We start from the raw sequence: 25,346 nt of genomic DNA on the forward strand, positions 1-25,346 counted from the left end.
TTAAGTCTGAGAGGGAGGAATTGTTATTTTTTATTGTTAAAATATTTAACTAATTAATTAATTAATTTTAAAAAAAGAAGAAGAAGAATATATGAAAGGGTGAGGCGGGAGAGCTTGTATGTACGACCCATGGGCATGGACTTGGAGAGGGGATTGTTGGGGAAGGGGGGTGCTGGGCGGAGGGGAGCAAAGGGGAAAAAAAATTGGAACTATTGTAACAATATAATCAATAAAATATACTTAAAAAAGAAAAAAAGATTACTCTTATAATGGTTGTTGAATAAGTACCAAGAAAATATCTTCACTTCAACAATAATAGGTGAAAAACAAAGACACACAAAATACAACAAATGATAGTAAAGATAAAGAATATAGATGATTGTTAGAACATAGTTACCAAGAAAAACAAAAACCCTGCACAAAAAGAGTGATTCTTGTTCACCTACAAGAACCAGTGAATGACTTACAGAGAAATAAAAAAAACATAAACAAGAACAAAAATAAACACAAGCTAAATGTGAAACACACAGTGCAGAAAACACAGAAACAACCAAATTGCATTAGAACAACCAGAACAAGTGCCATAAAGAGGAACAAACAAAATACCGTAGATTTATGCTTTTCTAGATTTATTTCTCCATTTTTAAAAATCAGGAGTGAAGAAAAGTAAAATGATAGAAGTTTGAAAAAACAAACAGAACTCTCTGCTAAGGCAATTGAAAATTCCTCAATCTCAGTCACTCCCAGACATAACACTATGCTTTCATCTCCTGTACAGCTGTTTTGAATCTAGGGCAGAATAACCGGGTTGTCCCTAGCTGGCATATGCCTGGCATCATTTAAATTTCAGGTGCATTATTTTTTAAAAGCTCCTATTTCTCTTTCTTTGAAGAGATTTATTTCTGACAAGTGGAAATCTCTTCATATTCATAGGAATATTATCTAATTTGAAAATGCGTGATGGGACAGCAGATCTTTTGTTTGCTGATGGGAAATGAATCATCTGTTACAGGATTTTATAATGGGCTCCATCTAATTTTTTCAAAACTCTCTCTGGTACATCCTAACAAGTTGCACTGGGTTCATTGATAAAGATTTTTAGGGAGCTGAATTTGGTTTGGACATTGGAAATGGAAACAGCATTGTTAACAATGACTAAGGTACAGCAGTGCTGCATGCGGGGAGCTGAGGCACTGGCAGCCAACAGGGGCAGCGAACATGAAGAGCATTAGATGACCTGAGGAAAGAGGAGGGGAACAGACTGTTGGCTCTAATCAGTCTAGTTTCTAGAGCACTCTTAGCTCAGACCTTATGAGTGTAGCTTGTCTGGATTTATGGACTACAGGTGCGAATTACCGCTGTGAGACCAGGGACAAATCACCTCTCTGCTTCCCTCCTTGTGTGTAGAAAGTGGGTAGTAACAGTTCTACTTCATGGGTTGTTGTGTAAAATTACATAGAAAAAATGAAATAATACATGCAAAGCATTTCTAACTGTGCCAGGCACACAGAAAGCAGTTACATTTTAGTTCTATTATTTCTGCTGAGTGGCATTCACCAGTTATAGGCATAATTTACTTTCTGTCTACAAAGACACTGTAACAGTCTAGGAAAATCATTCTGAAATGCTCTTATATTACACATTTGATATCCATTTTTTATTTAAGATAAAATTAAATTTAAATTTATTTGCATAGCAGTGATGGTATAGAGTAGTAATTCTTCATTAACTTCACTCTTACACTGTAACATTTTAAACTTTGAAGGATGGATCCTTCTCTCTTTTATCTTCTAATTATGCTAATCCTACCCTTTAAAAAGAAAAAACACACACACAATACACACATAAACAAAAAAGCAAACCTAAAATATATCATGTACATCTGCTTGTATAACTTCAAATTGTGGTACATCCTTGAACTTTTTCAAAACATCTGTGATCACTTCTTCCAATTCTACCAATACATGACAAAAAAAAAATTTGATCATAAAGTCATATTCTAATCCTTCACTGTGTTTACAGTTTTAATGTTTTTAATATACAAGATAATGTCTTAACTTGTTACTTCTCTTTGTTTTCTCAGTAGAGAGGTCAGATTTTTCAATATGTATGTATTGTACAAGTAAATTAATTCTGATTTCCTGGTGGTAAGAAAGGTTTAAGAATGAAGAAATTAACCTGTGGTATTGTCTTTACTGTATATTTATGTATTATTGCAAAGCTTACCTCTAATTTATTAATCCCTAAATCTACACATTTTTTATCAGTTATTATTGTCCTCAAATTTTATCCATGATTTTACAATCTACACTTAACAGTTCTACCCACTTGGCCTCTAAGATACTAGTATTGTTGATTTCCATATATATATGTATATATCAATTGTCTTTATGTTTACTCTGTCTTTTAAAAAATGTTCTTCCAAAGTTTTTCTGATGATATAATCCAACTTTATGGGTTAAAAAATGATATGTCTGAAGGCCTCTGTCACAATTTCTGATTCTGAGCTCATTCTCCTTACTAAACGTCATATCATCGTTTTCACTCACTGTATATATTTGGCTGCTCAGTAAGTTCAACTCTTCCCATGTCCTTCCAGTAGAGAAAAATATCATAAATACTGTCCTCAGGGGCATACATGAGTTTGTTATCCTATAATATTTAGCTTTTTATATGCTATATTTACATATTAACTTCTTGAATTTAGTTTTATCTCCATTTTTATTAATAAGTACACTATACTGAACATTTTTACATCAAATGTTTTGCTTTTTATTATTATATTATCCTTGGTATATGCTTCTAAAAATTACATTATTTAGTTAAAAGACACTGCAACTTTATAAAAGTCTTGTTGAAGATTTCAAAATTGCTTGCAGTAAGGTTTATATTACGAATATTTTCTTCTGGTAGTGACTTAGGAATGCTGGTGTCATCTATGTCTGACTAGGCTCCTCCTCCACATCCTCCTTCCCAAATGCCTTCTCCCTCTTTTTCACACACACACACACACACACACACACACACACACACACACATATATACTTATTTATTTTTAGAGAGAGGGAAAGTAAAGAAGAAAGAGAGTGAGAGAAACATCAATTGGTTGCCTCTCATACATACCTTGTCTGGGGACTGAACCCACAACCCAGAATCAAACCAGTGATAATTGAGCCACACCAGTCAGGGAGTTCCTTTCTTTTGTATGTGTCTGTGTGCATGTGTATGCAAGACAGTTTTCTGCCACTGCCTCATTATGCTTCTTTTTTTTTTCCTATTTGATTTGCCACAGCTATATATTCTTTTGTTACTTAAATAACATGCAATATTATTTTAAATTTTATTTTCAACTACAGTTGACATTCAATATTATTTTATATTAGCACAATGGTTAAACAATCATATACATGTGATTATAAAAGTGATCCCCTTGATATTTCAAGTGCCCACCTGGCATATTCTCAATGTTGTACTTTACATCTCCATGACTATTTTGTGACCACCGATTTATATTTCTTAATTCCTTCCATTTCTTCACCTAGTCCCCTAACACCCCTTCTCTCTGGCAATCATCAGTTTGTTTTCTGTATCTGTGAGTCTATTTGTTTTTAGTTTGTTTGTTGATTTTTTTTTAATTTTGCATATAAATAAAACCATATGGTATATGTCTTTCTCTGTCTGACTTATTTCATTTAGCGTAATACCCTTTAGGTTCATCCATGCTGTTGCAAATAGTAAGGTTACCTTCTTTTTTATGGCCAACTAATATCCCATTATATATGTGTAATGCAGTTTTTTTATCCAGTCATTTATTGATGGCACTTTGGCTGCTTCCATGTCTTGGCTATTATAAATAACAGTGCAACAAACATTGGGGGGATATCGTTTTACAAATTTGTATTTTGAGTTTCTTCTAATATATATATCTTAAGTAGAACTGTTTGGTCTTAAGGCAGTTCCATTTTGAATTTTTGAGGAATGTCCATAGAGTTAGTTTTTCACAGTGGCTGAACCAAGCTGTGTTCCCTCCAACAGTGTAGGAAGGTTCCCTTTTCTCCATATCCTCCCCAATGCTTGCTGTTTGTTGATTTACTGATGATGGCAATTCTGACCGGTGTGAGGTAATATATCTTTGTGGTTTTCATCTGCATCTCTCTGATGATTAGTGAGGTTGAACATCTTTTCATATGTCTATGAGCCATCTGTACATCCTCTTTGGAGGAGTGTCTATTCAGATCCTCTGCCCATTTTTTAATTGGACTGATTTGTGGTTCAGTTGTAAGAGATCTTTATAAATTTTAGATGTTAACTCCTTATTGGATATATCATTGGTCAATATATTTTTCCTTTTAATAGGTTGGCTTTTTGATTTGCAATTTTATGTCTCAACTGATATTTTCTTGGATTCTTATAAAGAAAGTAGGACTAAATAATCAGCTTTTAACACTTCCTAAACATAATTAACATCCATGTTAAGAGAGCTAGGGCATCCAGTTTAATTTAAATTAAAAACAACCCTGATTTAATAAAAAGTGAAAGAAAAGCAGAGATGGGCAATTTAAATGTATGTTCATCTTTATCAAGGTATTAGGTGATTTTGTGTTTTACATCTCAGGTACATATGTGACTTAAAAGACATCAGTGTACATGTTTCATCATCAGTTCCATGATATTCTGAGGGTGCTCAAAAGTTCCTAGCTTAACTCGTCTTCTAACAAACACTTTGGGATCAGTCATGTTTGATGTGTTATATATGTTACTACCATATTTGAGAGAGTGGCCTACACAAAAAGATCTTGAATGAATGAGGACAACTCTCTACATCTACTCACTTATTATTGTAAGGGCCTTTCCTACTGCAGTGAGAAGGTATATATTTATTTTCTTTCCTCAACATCTTTTTCTTTCCTGCTTTATTTCTGAGAACAAAACCTATTACAGAATAGGAACAGATGTAGTGACAAGAGAGCTACAATGAGATCATCTGCTCTCTTCTTATATTCATTGAAATAACTAAATACAAGTGTATCGCCTACTATAAAAATTGCACTGTCCATTCTTTACATAACCAGTTCTGCTTTTACATATTGTCAAAATTTTCAAATTAAAGTCTTTCTCTCTTTTGCATAACTCCAAACTTTATGAGTGGGGGTATTCTGTTATATTATCATGAATTTACAAACCCTCTTCTTTATTTCTCTAAATCAACTGTGTGAAAAATCTGTTTCTTTTAAAAATAAATACTAAATATCTAAATAACAGACCTATAAGAGTAAGAAAAATTCTAAACAGTATAAACATAACTTAAAGAATAAAAGTAAAGAATTATAAATATAGTAATTAAATATTCTATATGCTGTCCATATAAAAAAACATAAAGTATTCTTTATGATCTTGCAATTGGATGACTGAATATTTCAATGTTTCATTCTTATTTCCAATGTTTGTCCAAGGCAAACTTCATTTTAAATCTATGCTTCTATGAACAGGTTATAAAAATTAACTACAGGGATACTTGTCAATATAATCAATGTCAAACTGTTTAACTTTGTAATATTTCTTATATAAATACATATTATATTCAGATTTTATTTTTAGTTTTTTTCTAACAAAGAAAATCATAAGGAATCAGGAAAAAACTCATCTTTACATGCAAAATTTTAATTATGCATCTCAGATGTGTAGTTTTTAATTAACTGATGACATTTCTTTGTTCAATTGCTACAGTCTTAAACAACTGTCATAAACTTATAAATTTTAATTAAGCTTGCCTCAAACCCTAGTTATATAGTGTCCACATAGGAATTTGTGAAAAAGCTTAACTATAAGTAAATCAACAATGAATAAATCCATGAATTGCCCAATGGGATTTGTTTAACAAATTAACATTTGTGTGGAGATAATGAGGTTCTACACTCTATAATATCAGACAATGTTTTATAAAACCACCTTACTAAAAGTGTAAAATGTTTTTTAATGACTTAACTTGATATTGTTATTAATTATTACATATTATAAGGCAATAGACTATATGGACATAACTAAGGTTGAATTCATTTGAGGAGTAATTTATATTAATATTTGAAATATAATTTTTTCTGAACACACTATCTATGTAGATCAAAATCTAATAATCTGGGGACACAGAAAAAGTTGATATAGATTTTAAGAATGTGGCAAATATTGAATAAATTATTTAAAAACATGAAAAGTTGTGCTGTATCCATACACACATACACACACACACACACACACACACACACACACACACACACATGCTTTGTAAATAAAACAGAAAATTCAATGTTTCATAGACATTTGTCCCTGCTGATCTGTTTCAGGTTGAAGAGTTAGCCATAGCTTGGAATGACAAACTGTTTAGTTGGCTTAAATATTTTTATAAATAAATAATAGAAAGTCATCTGGTTGTGCAGGAAGCAGTTAGAGAGGCATGAACAAAGTAGCAATGATAGGTCAGGTAGAGAAGGTCACCACGGTAGAAAGCCACAGGTGCCTAAAAATGTGCCAAACTGGAAAAATAAGACCTCACCCCCAGGGTGACCTTTCCTCCCCTGGCATATTGCTGGTCCTGTGGTTTAGAACCCATCTGACATTTTATATCCCTGGTCATGCAATTTGGACCCTCCCCTGACCTTTCTTCCCTTAGCATGTTGTTAATCATGTGGTAGACTCCCTGACAAGAGGAACAAATGGGATGAAGAATAGCCTCATATGACTTCCATAAAAGTCCTTGCATGAACACCGCCTTAAGGATTAAGCCCTCAAGACGATGAGGTTCTGACTTGCATCAGATAATCTTAGGTACAAAGCCCTGGGTTTGTTGACCACAGAGAGAGAGCTTTGGTCAAACTAGAGATATTACCTAGGCCTCAGTTGTGCTTTAGCTCCAAACCCAGAAAAGCAGCAAGGCCAAGTGGGGTGACACCATGGCTGATGTAAGAACAAACTTCAGTGACTAATAACCCCCTGCCCTGGCTCCAAACAATCAGTAGAGACCATAATCCTGAAAGAACACATTTGGGAAGCTGATGAATATTCCACTGAGGTCCTCCACTGGGACTCCTCTAAGATCCCCACCTTTAGAGAGCAGATAAAAACCCTTAGGATGGAGGACCCTGGACTACTCTCTCTCTCTCTAGAGTATGCCTCAATCCTTCCCCTCTTGTTTCCGCAGCTGAGTTCTTCTTGTTTTTCTTTTCCTGAGCTCTCTTCTTTTGCTTCTATAACTTGTTTCTTGAGTCCATGAAGCCCAGCTGGCTCACTTTTCTCACCACGCAATTCTACCTCTGTAAACTTTTGCTTGTGTATGAGTTTTGTCTCTGAATCCTTTCTCAGCTAGAAATCAAGTACTGAGGTTGTTGAACTTAGCTGTAATCACTGGTAACATTTTGGTGCCATTTTGCTGCTAACAGGTGATACCGAACAATTTATTATTATAATAAGAAAATTAAGTTAACAATTAAATAACAAAATCCCTAAAAACTCATTTGCACAATAAATGTTTCTCTTCTAAAGGAAATAGTATCTGTGTTACTAAAATAAAATTACAGGTCATATGCTTTCAGACCACATTCATTGGACTTTTATTTATAAAATCAATAAAGATCCCAGTACTACAATTTCTCCTACAGCAATAGATAGATATACTTTACTTATGAATTAGCTTCCATCAGGCAGAATGAAAATATATAGAAACGATTCTAGTGCTTTTTTTATTTCAATAAAATAAATACTTTTTTTCATAATTCAGTTAAGTAGTTAGAATAACTTAAGTATCAATTAATCGCATATCAGAAATACATTTAGATATAAAACTATCAAACCTAAGGAAATAGTAATACTTTTTCTATTAGAATGTAAATGAGAAATAACTTGGTTCCTCTGAACTCTACTGAAAACGTTTCTTAGTGTGACTCAGTTAGCATTATGCTAAACACTTCAAAGAATGGCAAAAGAAATAGAAGCAGTGAGAATTCCTATTAAGACAGAAATTAACCATGTAGGGGATGTAAAGATCATATGGATTGACTTTCCATTTGACTAAATAAATTTGCATTTATGTAGTAGAATTAAATGTCCATAGATTGCACTCTAATAGTTGCATAATGTCCTTTGCACCAAATATTGTGATCTTCAAATTATATTTTTATTATGCATTGGGGTTATTTTTTTCCCATAGGAACATATTTTAAATTTAATAGACATCAGTAGAAAATATGTTTCAATGCTCCCTTGGGTGCTCTAGAAAACACATTGTGGAAACATAGCTATTGCATAAATTAGTAAGAATCTCAACTATATCCTAATGTGAACTAACCTAATATTTTCAAAGCATATTATATGACATCTGTCCATGAAAAGCCCAGCCATTGTTAATATAATAAGAACAGTTTGCAGGGCCTCAATGTAATTTGGCAGCCAAGGAGAGTGACCTGGCATGTGCATGTGTGAATGATGACAACTTCCCTGTACTTGTCAGTGGGGGTGGTAGATGCCATTGAGTGAGCAAGTGTACTGTGTGGCTGTTGCATTCAAAATGACTGAGCAAGTAGTGCAGAACAATCTGAATCAAATTTTGTGTTAAGCTTAAACATTCCTCTGCAGAAACCATTCAGATGATTCAGAAGGCTGCAGATATGCGCAACTAACTAGTGGTTGGCAGTGTCATCAGGACAATGTGCCTGATCATACATCACTTCTCTTGCAGTTTTTTGGTAAAACATCAAATTACCCAGATGACTCAGTCCCCTTCAGCCCAGATTTGGCAGCCTACAGCTTCTTGCTTTTTCCAAAACTAAAATCACCTTTGAAAGGAAAGAGATTTCAGACCATCGATGAGATTCGGGAAAATACTACAGGGCAGCTGATGGTGACTGGGAGAGCTGTGAGTTCCCAAGGTGCCTACTTGCAATGTTTCTTGTATCTGGTATCTTCTTCAGTAAATGTCTTTATTTTTCACATTACATGGCTGGATACTTTCTGAACAGACCTCATATACTACATACCAACAGTGTAGTTATGATTTTAGATAGTAACTACAATGCTATCTGATGTACTGATATCATATATTTATATTTAAAATAAACCTATTTTTAATAACAACTGATTTTTAGCATTGGGCAAACTATTTGATAAAAAAACAGATTTTCAAGTAAAACATATAAGGCTTGTAAAACTGGTTTCACTTAATCATTGCAAGGCTGAGTCAGAATCTACAAGCACTGAGCTCTGGCACATGGTGCATACTCAACATATGACCATGATCATTATTATTGTTAAATTAGATGACTTGAACTTTGCAGTAGTAAATTTAGACCAAATGCTATTGATTATGTTAAATAGATTTAATTAGTGTTAATGGATTCCTATTAAGGTACCAAAAATTATGTTTGTAGCATTATTTTCTTTATATTTTTCACATACATGGAAAATTACAAGTTATCTGAATATGCAGTGAAACTGAAATATTTACCCAGAGCTGATGGTGTACAAGTTCCTCCATTGTGACAGTAGTTGCTACAGTGGTTCACTTCACATCTTTCTCCTGAATAACTGGGCCAACAGAGACACCTCAAATCACCCTTCTCATTTAAAATGCATCTTCCTCCATTTTCACAAGTCAATTTGCATGAATCATCTGGTTATAAAAAGCAATGTATAAATTAGCATGCCATTTAGTGTATTACAGAATAAGAATAATTTAAATAAGTTAAAAAATACTAGGATTTACTTTTATTATAAAATTTCAAAAATAAATACTCCTAATATAAAAGAAGAAATAAGACTATCTGAAAATAGAGAAATAAATTTCAACCATTGTTAAATGGTGAATACAAATATTAACTTCTTTTTTCTATTAGCTTAAAACATTTTCAGCTATTTCTCATATTTATTAAAACAATAAACAATAAAACCGAATACATATATGTAAATATATAATTTATAATATAAGAAAAATTTTAAATGAAAATACAATCTTTCATAGAAAACAGTGTGATTATGGCCAGAAAGAAATAGGGATGAGGGCTGGATGGATGTGGGCAAAGGGGGAAAAATGGGGACAACTGTAATAATGTCAACAATAAAACTAAAAATGCTAAAAATTCCCCCAAACCCAAAATAGACTCTTTGATGTACATATTTATTAACCATATATAAATGTCCAAAACTAAAAGTCATTTGATTTGGCATAAGATGATGGTAAGACAGTATTAGACATTTTCATAGGACAGATTTCCATATCCAAAATAATTAGGCACAACCTGTTTATACCATATATTTTGGCTGAGAATAGGAAAGAATGCTCATTCCTTGGAATAGCAAAATTACTTTTAAATATATGACATTCTATTTATAATCAAGATTGGCTTAGAAATATTTTCTAGGTCATTTCTCTATGTTCGCATTGCCTTGCTCTATGAGAAATATTGTTTTATTTAGTGCAAGACACAATGTTCAGTGGAATAAAAATTATTGAAATTATTGTAAAAGGAATTTTATTCTAAAATATGACTTCTATTAAAGTCATGCCTATTTTATAGTGAAGTAAGTAAAATAAAAATAGCTTATATTCTTTATTCAAGATACTGTGGCCCATATATAGCAGAAGCTTGAATATATCACTGCCATAAGCACATAAGCATGTTAAAGAGCCTCAGTAACTTCAAATGACACAATGAGTCAAGTGTCATATCCACTGTCACAAATAGAGCCTATTTGTCAGGAGTACTAGACAGTTCTGAGACTTGCCCAACTGCAAGGGAAAGTTTCCCATACTTCACTATGTAAGCAGGGTTTAGGTTGGCATTACTGAAGTTTGCATTTGTGATATGAAGGGCTCTCTCCTGAAGAACTACACATATGCATATTTTAGAGAAAATGATAGTTGATATAATAAGACCTGTGTTTAGGTCCTAGGTCTGCCACTTACTTGGCGTACAAGTTAATTTATCTGGGCCTCCTTTACTTTATAATGGTCTTATTAGCAAATGTACATTTTAACTCATAAATTTGTTGTGGATATTAATTAAGAACTTTGAGAGAAAAGTTAAATCATAAAACTTTATAAGTGCTAAGTATATAAATATATACCATATACATATATACTCAAAAGAAAATTTGCTTCAAACCCATATCTACTACATCTAGAATAGTAAAAAAATGAGTAGCTGAAATCTGGATCTGAAAGGCATTTTGTTATATTTCAACAGGAAATTAAGGCACTTATTGGTAAATTACTCTGTACTACCAGCATTATTTACTGAGAGGCCATAAGATACACTAAGAAAATAGCTCACATGGAATAACATCTATAAATGCCAGAATATGAACGCTGAAAGTACTGAATGGAAGTCACTGTGACTGAACCTAGATTAGGGAGTAAGAAGGAAGGAAATGGAAGAAAACAGTGAGTTTGAAGAGATAAGCAGAGTCATATGAGATACTTAGATTTGGGACTTGACCCCAAAGGCAGTGTCGTGTGTTTGAAGAGCCAAAAATGTCGGAGGATAACTGTACTTGGCTTGGCTTAAACTGAAAGCAGGATGCTATTTCAATTATGTAAGCTAGGTAGCATAATGGCCTAAAATACATCATGTGTGGTGGATAAATATGGATACACTAAAGGTAGCAGGAAGGTATAAGTCACATTGGTGCTGCATAAAGAGAGCAAGGAAAAATTAAGGGTACTTTTTCAGTTTTAGACAGAAAGACAATAGGAATTAAGGAGGTGATGTAGCTTGGACATACTGAATTAGAAACAACAATGTAAATGCAAATGAAATCTCCAGCCAAGAGTTAAATATAGAGGTCAGATTCTTAAGAAGGATCTAGAGTAGGAATATGCTTGTGTCATTTAAAATTTACCAAAACATTTCTAACTCATTCAGCATGAAATATCTTAATCAGAGTTGTAAATGTGAACAGAGAAGATTAATATTTAAGGCATTATGGTCACACTTAGGATTATGGGAGGGCTTATTTTCACCTGTAGATGTTCTATGTGAAACATATAGGTATTCAAAATCTCTACATGTTAAAACATGCATTTCTACAATATGTCTTATTAGGTACCAGAAATTTAAAAGTTTAACACTGCCTGATGAAATGTAAGTTGAGTTATATTTTTTAAAAACCTAACTGTAATAATTTTATAATGAAAAAGAAGGCTGCTTTTATCAATAACTAAATCACCTCTAGAAGCCAAGAGTCAGCAATTATAACCATCTATAGGAAAGAGCAGGAGAATACTTCCTCAAGTATGAGAAACATTAGAATTTCAAATTTCTTATATGAAGATTAAAATATTCAGCATACTCACCAGTTAACAATAGCATCTAGAGAATGGCAAGTAATTATAAAGCGCTGAAAACTTAGCTATATCAAATATTAATGTCAGCAAAGAAAAAAAAAGGCATTTATCAACACCAATCAATAATTCTGAAATCCACCTACATATATTCCAACTGAAGTGGTCCACTCTGTCTATTACTAAGGCTCATATGTGCAGAGACCAATGTGCATATTATTTTTTGACACTGCTTATGTGAAATACAACATTTTCTTTTAAAATACAAAATAAACTTTGAAATAATTTTTGTAGTCATGCATTTCAGGATGGGTTGCCATGGTAAAATGGCAATCTCTAAAAAATGTTTTTGATCTTGGATAAGTGTGTATTTAGACAAACATGCTTCCTCATGTCAAACACAAAACTACACAACTCGTTTCATTTTCTTACTTCATAACAGATTTACCTGAGAGTGCCGTGTGTCTACTTTTTGCAAGACATTGTGCTAACAGTTTATGTGTGCTATTTCTCACACTCCCAGCGACTCTGAACACGAGTACTGTGGGTGACATTAAGGCAATGAAATGTAAAGTGTGTTGGGTAAGAGTGGGGAATGCCTAGGTCCACCTTCAGGTACCATCATTATTAAGTCATGTTAGACATTTAGCTGAGTCTTCTCATGCTTCAGTGCTCTTATCAGTAAAAATAGGACTAATAGCAGCATAGTATTATTGAGATTTTGTGATTATTATATGAAATAATATACATATAAAATGCTTACAATATGCTTTGCTCATAAGTCCTCAAAATATTTATTATTACTAGTAGTAGTATTATTTATGGTTATTTTGATTTTACACAAAAGAAAGTGAGATTGAGGGAGGACAGGGTCAAACAAGTTGGTTAAGTGATAGAGAGATCTTGACCTCATCCAAAGCTTCCCTTCAGCCATGCCCCAGGCCAAGTTCTTTCTGGGTATTTGAGTTTGGCTATTTCAATAAATAATTTTCACTAATCAAAAAGGAAACAAGGAAGGTTATGTAGAAGAAACAATCATTCCTAGTTATAAAGGAAAAACAACAAAAATTGCAACTTGATCCTCAAAAAAAATTAGATCTGAGCCAATGGAAAAGTCACTTCGGTAGCATCAGGAATGTACCTATGAATAGATTTGTAAACACTCTCTGGGGTCTCTCCCATTCAAACAATAGTATAAGCAGATACGGTTCATAGGAGGTACCTGTGAGAACACTAGTTGTGAGTTTGTGTGGAACTACTAAAAATGTGGTATATCTTCTACAAGAAAGAATTTGATGACATTTCCTTTTTTCAAAAGATAATATAAAAGACATGTATTTCATTTAATATGCAGTATTTCTTCTCACATTCTGATGGATCATTTTACATGTCCCCATCTCCCCATGTTGGTTATGTGCTACCATTTCTCTTAATTTTTAAATTATAGTTGACATTTAATGTTATTTTATATTAGTTTTAGTTTCTAAAACACACACACACACACACACACACACACACACACACACACACACAGAAACACACACAGAAACAGGCTCATACAAACAGAGAACAAACTGAGGATTGCCAGAAGGGAAGGGGGTTGGGGAGTGGGATAAAAAGGGGAAAGGATTAAGAAGTACAAATTAGTAGTTACGGAGTAGTCATGAGGATAAGCAATATAGTCAATAATATTGTAATAACTATGTATGGTGCTAGGTGGGTACTAACATTATCAGGTGGATCACTATTTAAATTGTTGAAATTTTCAAATATCTGTTTCAGAGAACTTGAATAAAATATGTGGCCATGCACACTTTAGTTATATGGCCATGTCAGAGGAACAAGTGGAAAATATACCTGGTAATTGGTGAAAATGTTAATTTAATTCTCTTACTCTACCACCGCAATTGAGATCACAGCTACTCTGGCAGGGAAGTTAATGAATGAAGGCAAAGGTGCATCCTGGTATCAACAAAAGCATCCCTTATCAATAACTGTCCCATCCAAAATACCAATCATGATTTACATTTAAGTCTGTTAAAAACTCCTAACCTTGCTAACCACAACAGTGCTTCACACATCCTATATACCAACTGAAATAAATGACTCATTATTTTCTTTGCAAGTTTTGGTTTATGCATTGTAATCTTTTTTTCTGTTTCAGTGTTCTGTTCCTTATTCCCACTTAATCTAAATCCAATTTGTCTTTACAGACATTGTTTTAAGGTAACATTCTACAGGAAATTATAATCAATTCTCCAATTGAATTAGCATCTGAACGCTTATATAAATTTAACTGTCTCTTTTGCGGCTTGCGTTCATATAAATATGTATTTATTGGTGTTTGTGTCATTTATCACTTCATCTCTGTAAGCTCTTCAGCTGCTTACATGATCCAACTTTCTTAAAATTGTTATGATAATTTTAGAAATTTAGTGTGTTGGAAAGGCACAAGTCTTCAGATTGCATATAACCCACAGCAGAAAACAAAGGGAAATAATATGGGGGTGAAGGAGCTGACTGAGAGCAAAGATACAGTGTTGACGTGAGTTCATTCTAACAAAGAGATGGATATACAGCAGGTAGAAAGCCTTGCTATGTAAAGATCCTAAGTATGCACTCATTGAGAGTGTTTGTTTTGATCCTCAAGGGATTTTGGAGCATGTGTTTTGGTCTGTGACATAAAATTTAGTGTTGATTTTCTTTTCTTTCTTTTATTTTTTCTTCATAGCAATTTTATTCCAGAATATGGTTAATGACTTAAATATAAAGAATCATACTATTTGTGTTTTAGTTTTTTCTTAATACTTAGCACCTGAAATGAGGTTTCAATTTATTTTAATGTTTGTTTCAACCTTTAGCTTCTAAATTATCAACTGCATCAGTGAAGATATCTTGTAGGTTTTGTTTCTGAGTTAGTCCTTGGGTTTTAAATTAATGTTATGCTTTGCTTACAAAGCCTCAAAACATTTTTAGTAGAAGTAATAATCTTTATTGTCAATCAAATTTTACACAGAAGAAACTAAGACTTAGTTTATAAATTATTCCTAAGTTTGTAAATTAGTATTGGCACACAGAGCTTGTTCAATATAAACCTGTTGATAAAATGGATTTGGGGTTGTATTTAAACTAATGGCTGAATGGCATGCTCAGAAATATTATCCTCACTGATACAGAGCTATATAAAAGTATATTTTGATTCTGTGTGACTTCAAAGCTCTTAACTTACATTAAATGCATAGTAAGTGCTCAGTGAAGCTTTGTGAATAAATGTAGAATGAATTACTAGAAAGTCATCATCAGAAGAACAGTTTATGCAGGTTTTCAAAAAGCAATGATATTAAGGCAACTAAATTGATGACTGAATAGGTAATTCTGCTCAGTGTCAATAACTGTAAAATTTTATGGTGCAGATGAATTCATTATTTGAAGATAATGAAGTTTACCTACCTAACAGGCTGTCATCATTGCAGGTGCCATTAATCAAATATTTTCCTTCTGGACACACACAGGTGGCCCCAGAAGGATTCAGCAAACAGAGGAATTCACATGCTAAATCCAAGCATGGATTGGGTACTGATTAAAACAAAACAAAACAAAAAGAAATGCATAACTATAAATACAATAGGCTTTAAAAACATGAAACTTAATAAGGTGAAACAATGAATTAGCGACCCTGAAGAGAAATCACATCAAACTTCTGCTGGAAATACCTTGTTTCAATGTTACTGGTCACTTTCATATGTGAAGAGATATTACTCACCATGAAACCGTATGCCAGAGGATTGGTAAAGAGCAGCAAAACTTTAAATAAAATTTTAGAAAGTTTTAAGGGGGGTATAGATTGTTTTAATTTGCTTCCAAAACTAACTTGGATAAATATCAATTGTTACCTTTTCAGATCATTGTACCAAATAAGATTAAATCTCTTTGTATTTGCCATAAAGATTAATCATAAATAAGTCTTAACAGTTTCTTAAAGGATGAACTCATATATAAAGGTAGATCATTACAATTTCAGCCATGTTTTATTTTGGTCATCAATATTTTTGATAGTTGTGTTTAAAATATATCTTTCAAGATAACAACAACACTTATTTACCAAATCCCTTCTGTGAGGGAAAGTAACAATAAAAACCATAAACAATCAGAGAAAAGACAACTCTTGAAACAGTCTACCTCAGAAACTCTTAAGGATAGAATGTTAATAATATATTGCTACTTGGTTATTAGTAAGAAAAGTCAATCTGACTAATGATGAATATCCTTACTTGTCCATAGACTCACAGAGTTTTATTAAAAATTTCAGAAAAACAGAATGATACATTTTAAAAAATAACAATGTCAATTCAAATTCCAAGATAACATAGCCAAATGCTGAAATTTTCATATTTGTTATGACAGAAATGGAAACTTGTATTATTTATATCTTGATATCAGTAATTTAAAGTCTGGTATATCAAAACAAAAGTTACCAAAGTTACTGGGTTAAGACATTGAAATAGTTAAGACAGTTAAAAAATGCTTTCTTTTGAGAGTCTTAGGAAGAAAATTCACCTATATAGACAATTGTGTAAAATATTATACTTACACTCCAGTTGTTTATAGTGATGAGATATTAAGACACCTTTCGTTTTATCAACATCTAAAGCTAGGTACTCTACTGAACCATGGCCAAATTTTTGTACTCGAAATACACCATTTTTAGGTCCTGCTCCATATATATAATCTTCAAAGACATCAATCCTATGTGGATGTAACAAGCCTAGAATTTTTAAAAGGTGGAGTTATAAAATTTGCAATGTAAATACTCAGATTTAAGAAAAGTAAGTTTATCCAAAAATTTACAGAAAAACTTATTACTCTTTTTAGAGGAAAAAAAAAACTTTTAGAATCATAATGTATTTAACATTATCTATAAAGTTATTAGAATTAATTTACTTGCCTTAGGAATATGTGAGATAGTAAATGTATCACTCAGAACATTAAAAAAAAAAAACACTTTTATCACTTTAATCATCTTTACCACCACAAATCATTTATTGGGAGCTTATTATATGCAGTATAATTTTCTTGGTTTTACAATTTGCTGTCAAAGAAAAGCCTACAGGCCAATCTTATCCTTTGCATAGAAACAGGCAGTTCATAAGATTCTCAAATTTTGTGCTGGATCAAATTAATGATCAAGGTATATTACTTGAATGACAAATTTATCAAGTAATCCTAAGTTGATTTTAAACACTAAAATAAAAAAAATGGTTATTACTGCTGTCTATTTGAGAAATGTGGCAAAAACAAGCAAACTTGTAAATGGTAATCATATATTTGGCTAGTTTGGTTAAAAATAATAGGGGCCATCATTCTTCCCACTTAAAAAAATTACTTATTTTAAGAGATTTTGTAAAAAAAAATTAATCAAATTTTGATACTACAATTTAAAGCAAGTAAAATGGCAATATTTATACAGGGTGTGGCAAAAGTAGGTTTACAGTTGTTCATATAGAAAATACAATAATTAATAAATAATAATACAAGAATAAACTGCTTTATGTACTCACAACTGTAAATCTACTTCTTTCCCCACCTTGTATTTTATCTATTATCTAGAGGTTGTAGAACATAAAATGCATCTTCAACTTTTACATTTGTCTTCAATGTTTTTTGAAATAGTAAAATATACACTTAAGCTTAAACAAAGTAACTTTATTGTAATCAGTTACAGAGATGAGGAATTTTTTCTCTAACCATGCTCACCATACAAAAAAACACACACTTTAGGCCAAGGCACAATAAAAGTTCAACTTACTTATTTTTCTTTTTAACATCTCTGCTTTTGTTCAAAAAAAGAAGTAAAACTATGCTTATTAAATATATTATATAAATATAACACTTCAAATAACATTATGAGCAATTTGTGATAAATAAAGGAATGAGTTGTAGTAGGAAAAGGAAAGAAAAACAGAAGGGAAAGAAATAGATTCATAGAAAGAATTGAGGTTTCCAGGAAGGGAAAGTGTGAGGCACAAAAGGGGGCCAGAAAGGGAGTGAGCCAACAATAGGAGGCAGGCACAGAGGCGGAGGTAGGAAGGTGCCACAAACTAAGAGCACAAGCAGATTCAGAGGTCACTGATGACAGAGTTAAGTTGCCATTTTTACCCACTATTTTCCCCTGTATAGAAGTATACTTATCAACTACCTATAATAATAACATTTGTTACTATCATGTTTTACTATATAGAGTAACTTCTTTCCTGCTTGTTATCACTGCAATTTGGAATAAAAATCTATTTTCACAGATGCTAATATTGACTATTTAAAGTGTTCTGCTCAGAATGGAATATCCATAGAAGCAACAGAATGAATATTTTCTGAATCTAGGTAGCAATGGACCACATTTGTCCTAAAATCAAGTAATTTTTGTTATTCTACTAGAAATAAAAATCATAATCAATATTAAGAGTTACAAGCTCTTGGAAGAAAGAATTTGAGAAAGTCTAAAATACAAAGCTTTCTTACTTATGTTACATACCATTATTTAATTCCATCAATAATAATTAAAAGAAATAGCATAAGCACTTCACAGACCTTGTCTACTACTGACAGAGACTACTGAATCAGAGCCATCGTACAGGACACTGCCAATAAGGGAGAGCTCAAGGTCAGCCCAGTATATCCGCTCACTAAAATGATCCACAGCCAGACCTGCAAAATCAACACACACAAATAAAAATAAACTCGATATTATTTAAAATTATGTATTTGCTTCTTAATATGTAATCATGATTGTTTTTCCTCAAGTATCACAGAAACTACATAGTCTATATCACTGTATTGTACACATTAGAAAAAACGAAATAACTCAATTCTTATCTGAAATACATGTATATGAGTTAATACAAAATTTATTTAATAAGGTGTAGCAAAAATCTTATTTCACATAAGAAGAGCTAAGCATTCTTTCTTTCCACACTTAACTTATTTTTTAGTTATGGCTATTTTCTAAAAGACTTTTCCATGATATTTTAGCTTTTACCTTTGTAATATACATACAATAACTCCCCGTTTAAATAACTTATACAACCTTTAAAATAATTCAGTGTAATTAGTTCTATTTTGAATTTCTTAATTAATAGATAAAAAGTTTATGGGCTTAATTGTAAGATATTTTCACCCATTTGAGTTGGCCTGTATTGATGTGAGACATCTGTATGCATGCAGAAGTTTAAAGAGACTAAAAGTTTATGCTTATAGTGAAGAAGAATGAATGGTTAATTTCTTAAGGCTCTAATTGTGCTTAAGCTTTTCTCTCTAATATTTTTATTCAATCATTTCTTCACTCTGAGATGGCCAGTCTTCATTTTTATCATCACTATCTGTTAGTGAATAACAATGGACTAAAATAATGTGGCGAAAATGCTTTTGTACTTTTTCTACTTCAATTTTTAAAATTTTATTTTACAATGTGATTGGAGTCTAGACAGTATGTCCTTGCAAAAATATCAACACATAGAATATCTTAAGTAAGGTTCCTTTAAGATAGACGAGTAACATCTATGACACATGGAGTCTATGATAAATCTTTGTTGCTATAGATATTTAATTTTTGTGACATAGCTAGTCTTTAGATATGAGGTAGTACATACTTTGACATTACGATGTAAGTAAAATACCTTTGGCATCTGAATGTTAAAGAGCTTTTCCAATTAGATCATTCAATAACTAATTAAAGCACACTTCAATGGCAAGGAAACTAAGTGAAAAATATTTTTGAATTTGTGCCAATTGTATTCCTGAGTAGATGGCCCAACATTTAACAATCAGAATAAATAAAAAATCATGATGAACATAATTAAGTAGGTAGCTCTAGCCCAAATGGAATTCAACTAAATATAAATATTGCTCTTCAAACATGACATAAGGATGTTTTATACCAAATCAACCTGTAGAAATAACTTCATAGTTAAAACAAGTGATCCATGCTTTACTAGTTTATGCTTGGTAATTAATTTGCTATCTGAAATCACATTGGGAGTTATGTTTTTACTTTTTCACATATAATTATGAGTGACATAAACCATAAAAAGATCCAGTTTCCTGCCACCGCCATTATATTTCATAAGACTTGTCTAAAAAGGAATAAAAACACTTTTCTTTCTCTTCTACCTATGTAATACAACAAAGAAATAGGTTTTAAAAAAAGCTGTGTTCAACAAATTGGTCTTTATATTTAAAAACACAAAATTTTTTAATTGTAGGAAAATAAAAAAAAAACAATAGTGTGTAATCCAACTTATTTACCAATATTGTCTTTTCAGACTCAGCAGCAGTAAAAAGTTCTCAGAAGTTCCATATATTACATTATTAGCTTAGTCTTTTCTAAAACATACCAGTCTTTATCAGCTCTGATCACATACCATATTACTGAATGGAATTATATCTAGATAAAAATGATATAACAAAGCTTTTAGATGGGTATGATATATATTCCAAAAATTCTGCAAATCAATGATTTTGAATTTTCCTTAAGCCCTTTAATAAAAGATATGCTTCCTTAAATTAAAAAGTTAATAAAGGAATTAACTAACTTTCTCATTATAGAGATGAGAGTCAAGTTTAGAGGAAAAAACTAGTTTGTTTCTATTTTAAAAATATCACATTTCCTTTTTTGTCTTAAAGAATCAATAATACAATGGGGAAAATCAATTTCAAAGAAAATCATTTTGATCTAAACTGAGGATGATAGCTATTTGAAACCAAGTCAGTATAAGTACAGAAAATTTAAAATAAAATGTCATACCTGTTCTAATAAAGCATAATGGAATCACAATCTGGAGGATTTGTAGAAGATAAAGGCATAGGCTCCCTAAGTTTTAGGAAGGCACAATAGTGGCCCTGACCATGTGGGAATTTGCTTAACATCTCCCATGATGCAATGACTACTATAACAGTTTAGGAATTTTTGAATTTCACTTTGGTCTAACTCTAATATTTTTCTAGTTTATCCTTCCTCTAGTTCTCCTATTCCTACTAAGGTCTTAAAAAAAGGAAAAAGCAACATTTTTATGAGAAGTTACCATAGTATCGGTGTAATATTTAACCAAGAACATTCTGAGAGAGCAATACATTCCAATTATTGTGTTTTCAAAATTAAATAAAAAGATTATACACATTCTGTGTTAAAGCCAAGATTTGTAAGGTAGTAATAATCAGCAGCTATATGCTATTACCATATCCTTGAATTAAGAGTTGATACGAGAAATCCAAAAACCTACCTAACACTAAAACAAATTTATTTTCAAAAATTGTTAAACGTATTTTTAAGAAAGGCCTACTTAGAGTCTTAGATTCTAAACTACATTAAAATTATTTTCCATTTATGTACATGTATACATATACGTATTTATGAATGTTAGTACAATAAATACATAAAATAATTGCAAAATAGTCTTTAAGTTTTTAATGCATTTTATTTAATTAGAAACCTTTGGTTGGTGAAGAACAAAAAAAGTTGAATGAATCGAATAATTTAAGACTGGTCCAAGGGCCAGTGTGCATTTATTTATTCTCTCAAAATCTGCCATAATTTAGGAGCAGCTTAAGGCAACATAAATAAGCTTTTATAAATCAAACAATATGATATTTAAATCAAACTTATGTGATTCTTCATAGCTCCTACTGGAGGGAAAACTGGAAAATGTCCTTATCTGACACAATTTCATTAACAACATTCAAAAAGTTATATTCATAATATACCTGCCTAGCAACATACCCTGGCAAGTACTAGGCATGGAGAATAGAACAAAATAGTTTACTTTCCCATTCTCATGGAGCATACTACTCAATCACCTCACAACTGATTAGAACAGAACATAGACTATGCTTCTTCTCTTTACTATAAAGCCTAGTTTTAAAAAACGTGTCATTTGTTTAAAAAGTCCTTACAACCATATCACAGATTAGAGTGTTAAAAATGTAGGTATTCATCTCTTAATTTATTCAGCACATAATTATTTTTAAGCACACTAATTACAGGTAAAGTAAATATTATCAAGGTGATTTACAGATGAGAAAATAAATGTTCAACAGTTTTGCAGGTTGCCCAATTTTAACTCCCATATAAATGGAAGGCTGTGCTCTTTCTATTATTCCATATTTCTTCTATGTAAGGCCCTATGCTATGTTCAATTTAAAATACCATCCAACTTCCATTTGAAACTCTTCCTTCAGCTATAATACCACTGAATCCTGTTGCTTAGTTTCTATTTCTCAGACTCCTTGGCAAACCTCACTTCTGATTTTTGCTCTTCTAAGTATAAGCATCTCATACAATTCTACCCTAAGAAGCCTGGTTGTTTTCCCCTCCCTTATCTATCTTAACTCCAAAAACTTAAAATATCAGCTTTCTGTTGATGATTCTCCAAATTAAATTTCTACTTCTGCTTTGATCTCCAGAACTAAAATTTTCAGTTATCTGTGAGATATCTCCACCTGATTGACTCAGCTTGGTTTGCATCCACACCTGCAATATTTGCCTTTGCCTGAATGAAAACATCACACAATCTGTGCCCAAGTGCCACCTTCTCAAAAGTTCTACTCTAATGATTTAAAAATGTTATACTGCAAACTAATCTCCTCCATTCCTGACCCTTCTTACTAGTCTACATTTACTCTCTTCTCCATAGCACTAAACACCTCATAACTTACTTTACAATTGACTTTTTAAATATTATATTTTCACTGCTGGTATCTCAGCCCTCTTCCCTCTACTAGAATGTGAGTACGTACTAAGAGGACAGAGTGATAACTGTGAGTTCAAGTGCCTAGAATTGTGCCTGACATATACTAGGCACACATAAAATATTAGTTGAATGAGTAAATTAATGGCTTCTAAGTGTCTACTCCAGTAAGTGGGGAAGAAGTTCTCAGAGCAGAGTTGCTGAGAATAAAACTCATATATGCTCACTAAAAGGAGTAGAGAGCCTCACAAGAACTACCTTCTTGACATGTCCCTGTGGCTGTCTGAGAAGATCCTGTTACCTGCTTAATATATGAGTCAGTGGTACTTTCCATGCTCTCTAAGACTTACCTGCATAAGCTGGCCCCTATGCCCCTCTCTAAGCCTGGTCTTATGCCACTTTCAAATTTGTCTATTATGCTCTTTGGATTTTTTTTTTGAATTGCATTTCCTACCTCAGGGCTTTCTGACCTATCCTTTACTTCATTATAACATCATTTTCCATCCTCTAGCAATTATTCCTAAAAATCGACTCTCCTCCAAACGCCTTCCTTCCCCACTATAATCAAAGAAACACAACCGCAGCACTCCACTCTTTTCTATCAGAGCTGTTATGTAAGTGCATAGTGCATTCACATACACATTTTTATTTTTAGTAACCTTGCTCTAAAATGCCCATAAGTGTAGGGACCCATATTTCTGATGACAAATAATGCTTAGCATTTTGAGCAACATGATTTTTGAATGAAAGGAGAGGTGAATGAAGGAAGAATACAAGCTTGTGTTGTAGGGGCACGAGATATTCCCTGTAAAAAGTTGCAGAGGTCTGCCAAATATGTAAATATGTAGGGGCTTCAGATGTTCTTTGTAAGAAGTAGCAAAGGCCTGCTAAAAAGCTTTAAAAAAAAAAGAATGTTACAGCCATTCAGTGATTTACAAGTTAAAAGACCCCAGCTAATCCCCTATGTCCTTCCATTTGCTTGTAACTTGTTTATAACTCTTGTAAAGTTATGTCTTACAAAGTGTCTAGCCTTTTTGCAAAATTAATTGATTTACAAAGAAATGACCTAACTAAAAGGCTGCAGCTGCAAGCTAAAGATAACCTTATAGCCTTGCGAATTTCTGTTCCTGTTACTGCCAAGACATTCCTGCAGTCCTGCCCAGCCCCCTCTTCCTGAGCCTGTTTCCCACCAAAGAAGAAACAAAGGGACATCACCAGTACATAATCCAGCTTTTAAACTGCATTACACATCTGAGCTTGTAAGAGACCAGCTCAGAGTCTCTGCCTGACTGCCGGCAATTATTAAAATCCTTTTTTTACTTTATACACTGCTTTAGAGTGTTCAATCTCACCTATGTAGCCATAACAGTGTGAATAACTTTAATTTATGGGAGCTATTTCTTATCTCTTCCTCTATCCTCATATGCATTTGATAAATTATATTACTCAAATTTTGTTTTGTCTTTCACATACAGCCTCTTGTTTTATCTCACTGTCACTGTCCTAGTTAGGCTATTCTCCACTCTCAACAGGATAATTCAGTGGACTGTTAATTGGTCTTTTACTCTCTGTAACCACTCATTCCACTGGCACAGTGCTACTACCCAAACATGCTTGAAGACCTACATTATTCACATCACTCTTGAATCAAAATTTTACAGTGGTTCATTATTAACTAAAAAAAACAAAAAACAAAAACATGGCTAAACACTAGCACTTAAGGTCCTTCTTCCTTGGCTCTTGTTACATTACCTACTCTGTCCCTTCTAGGTGCACCGTGACTCCTGCCATTGTGAGACATGCCATGTGATCTGCATTGCAGTCCCTGTTTCAGAGTGCTATGTCATTTAACAAATATGGCAATATTTTAAGTTAGTTATCACTACTCTTTTGGTTTGCTAATGGTAATATCAAACTTTGAGGATAAGAATTTCATTTCTGAGATCTTACAGCTAATAAGGGGCACTCTGGAGTAAACAAACAAAAACACAGATTTATCTGACTCCAAAGGAAACCTTTATAAACACAGCACCATGATGGATTATCTGCCCATCTTTCAAATGTCTATCTGCTCTTCAAGCACTATTTCAAGAGACACTGTTCACATATATATTTTTTAAATGGAGATAATTTTTCTCGACTCTGAACTTCCATAATATTATAAGACATGTAGAAGTTATCACATTTTGCCAAAACTCTAGTGAGTTCTATTCATGCCTCAGTTGTTTTTTTTTTTTTTCTTTTCAAATGTAAACTCCATGAGAAAATGGACTGTGTCATGT

General features: G+C 32.5%; 1 protein-coding gene across 1 annotated transcript in view; it reads right to left on the minus strand.

Moving 5' to 3' along the window:
* The window catches only part of LRP1B (LDL receptor related protein 1B), a 1,919,366-nt gene that overhangs the window by 79,012 nt on the left and 1,815,008 nt on the right, over window positions 1–25,346 (minus strand). The window contains exons 80-83 of the mRNA XM_090279551.1: window positions 18,914–19,030; window positions 16,920–17,093; window positions 15,779–15,904; window positions 9,494–9,658 (exon numbers count right to left, since the gene is read on the minus strand). Coding sequence (XP_090135677.1) covers window positions 9,494–9,658; window positions 15,779–15,904; window positions 16,920–17,093; window positions 18,914–19,030 — 582 coding nt within the window. The remainder of the gene's footprint in view (window positions 1–9,493; window positions 9,659–15,778; window positions 15,905–16,919; window positions 17,094–18,913; window positions 19,031–25,346) is intronic.

This window comes from Furipterus horrens, unplaced genomic scaffold, assembly GCF_987537825.1.
Source record: "Furipterus horrens unplaced genomic scaffold, mFurHor1.1.pri manual_scaffold_1, whole genome shotgun sequence".
NCBI classification, from domain to species: domain Eukaryota; kingdom Metazoa; phylum Chordata; class Mammalia; order Chiroptera; family Furipteridae; genus Furipterus; species Furipterus horrens.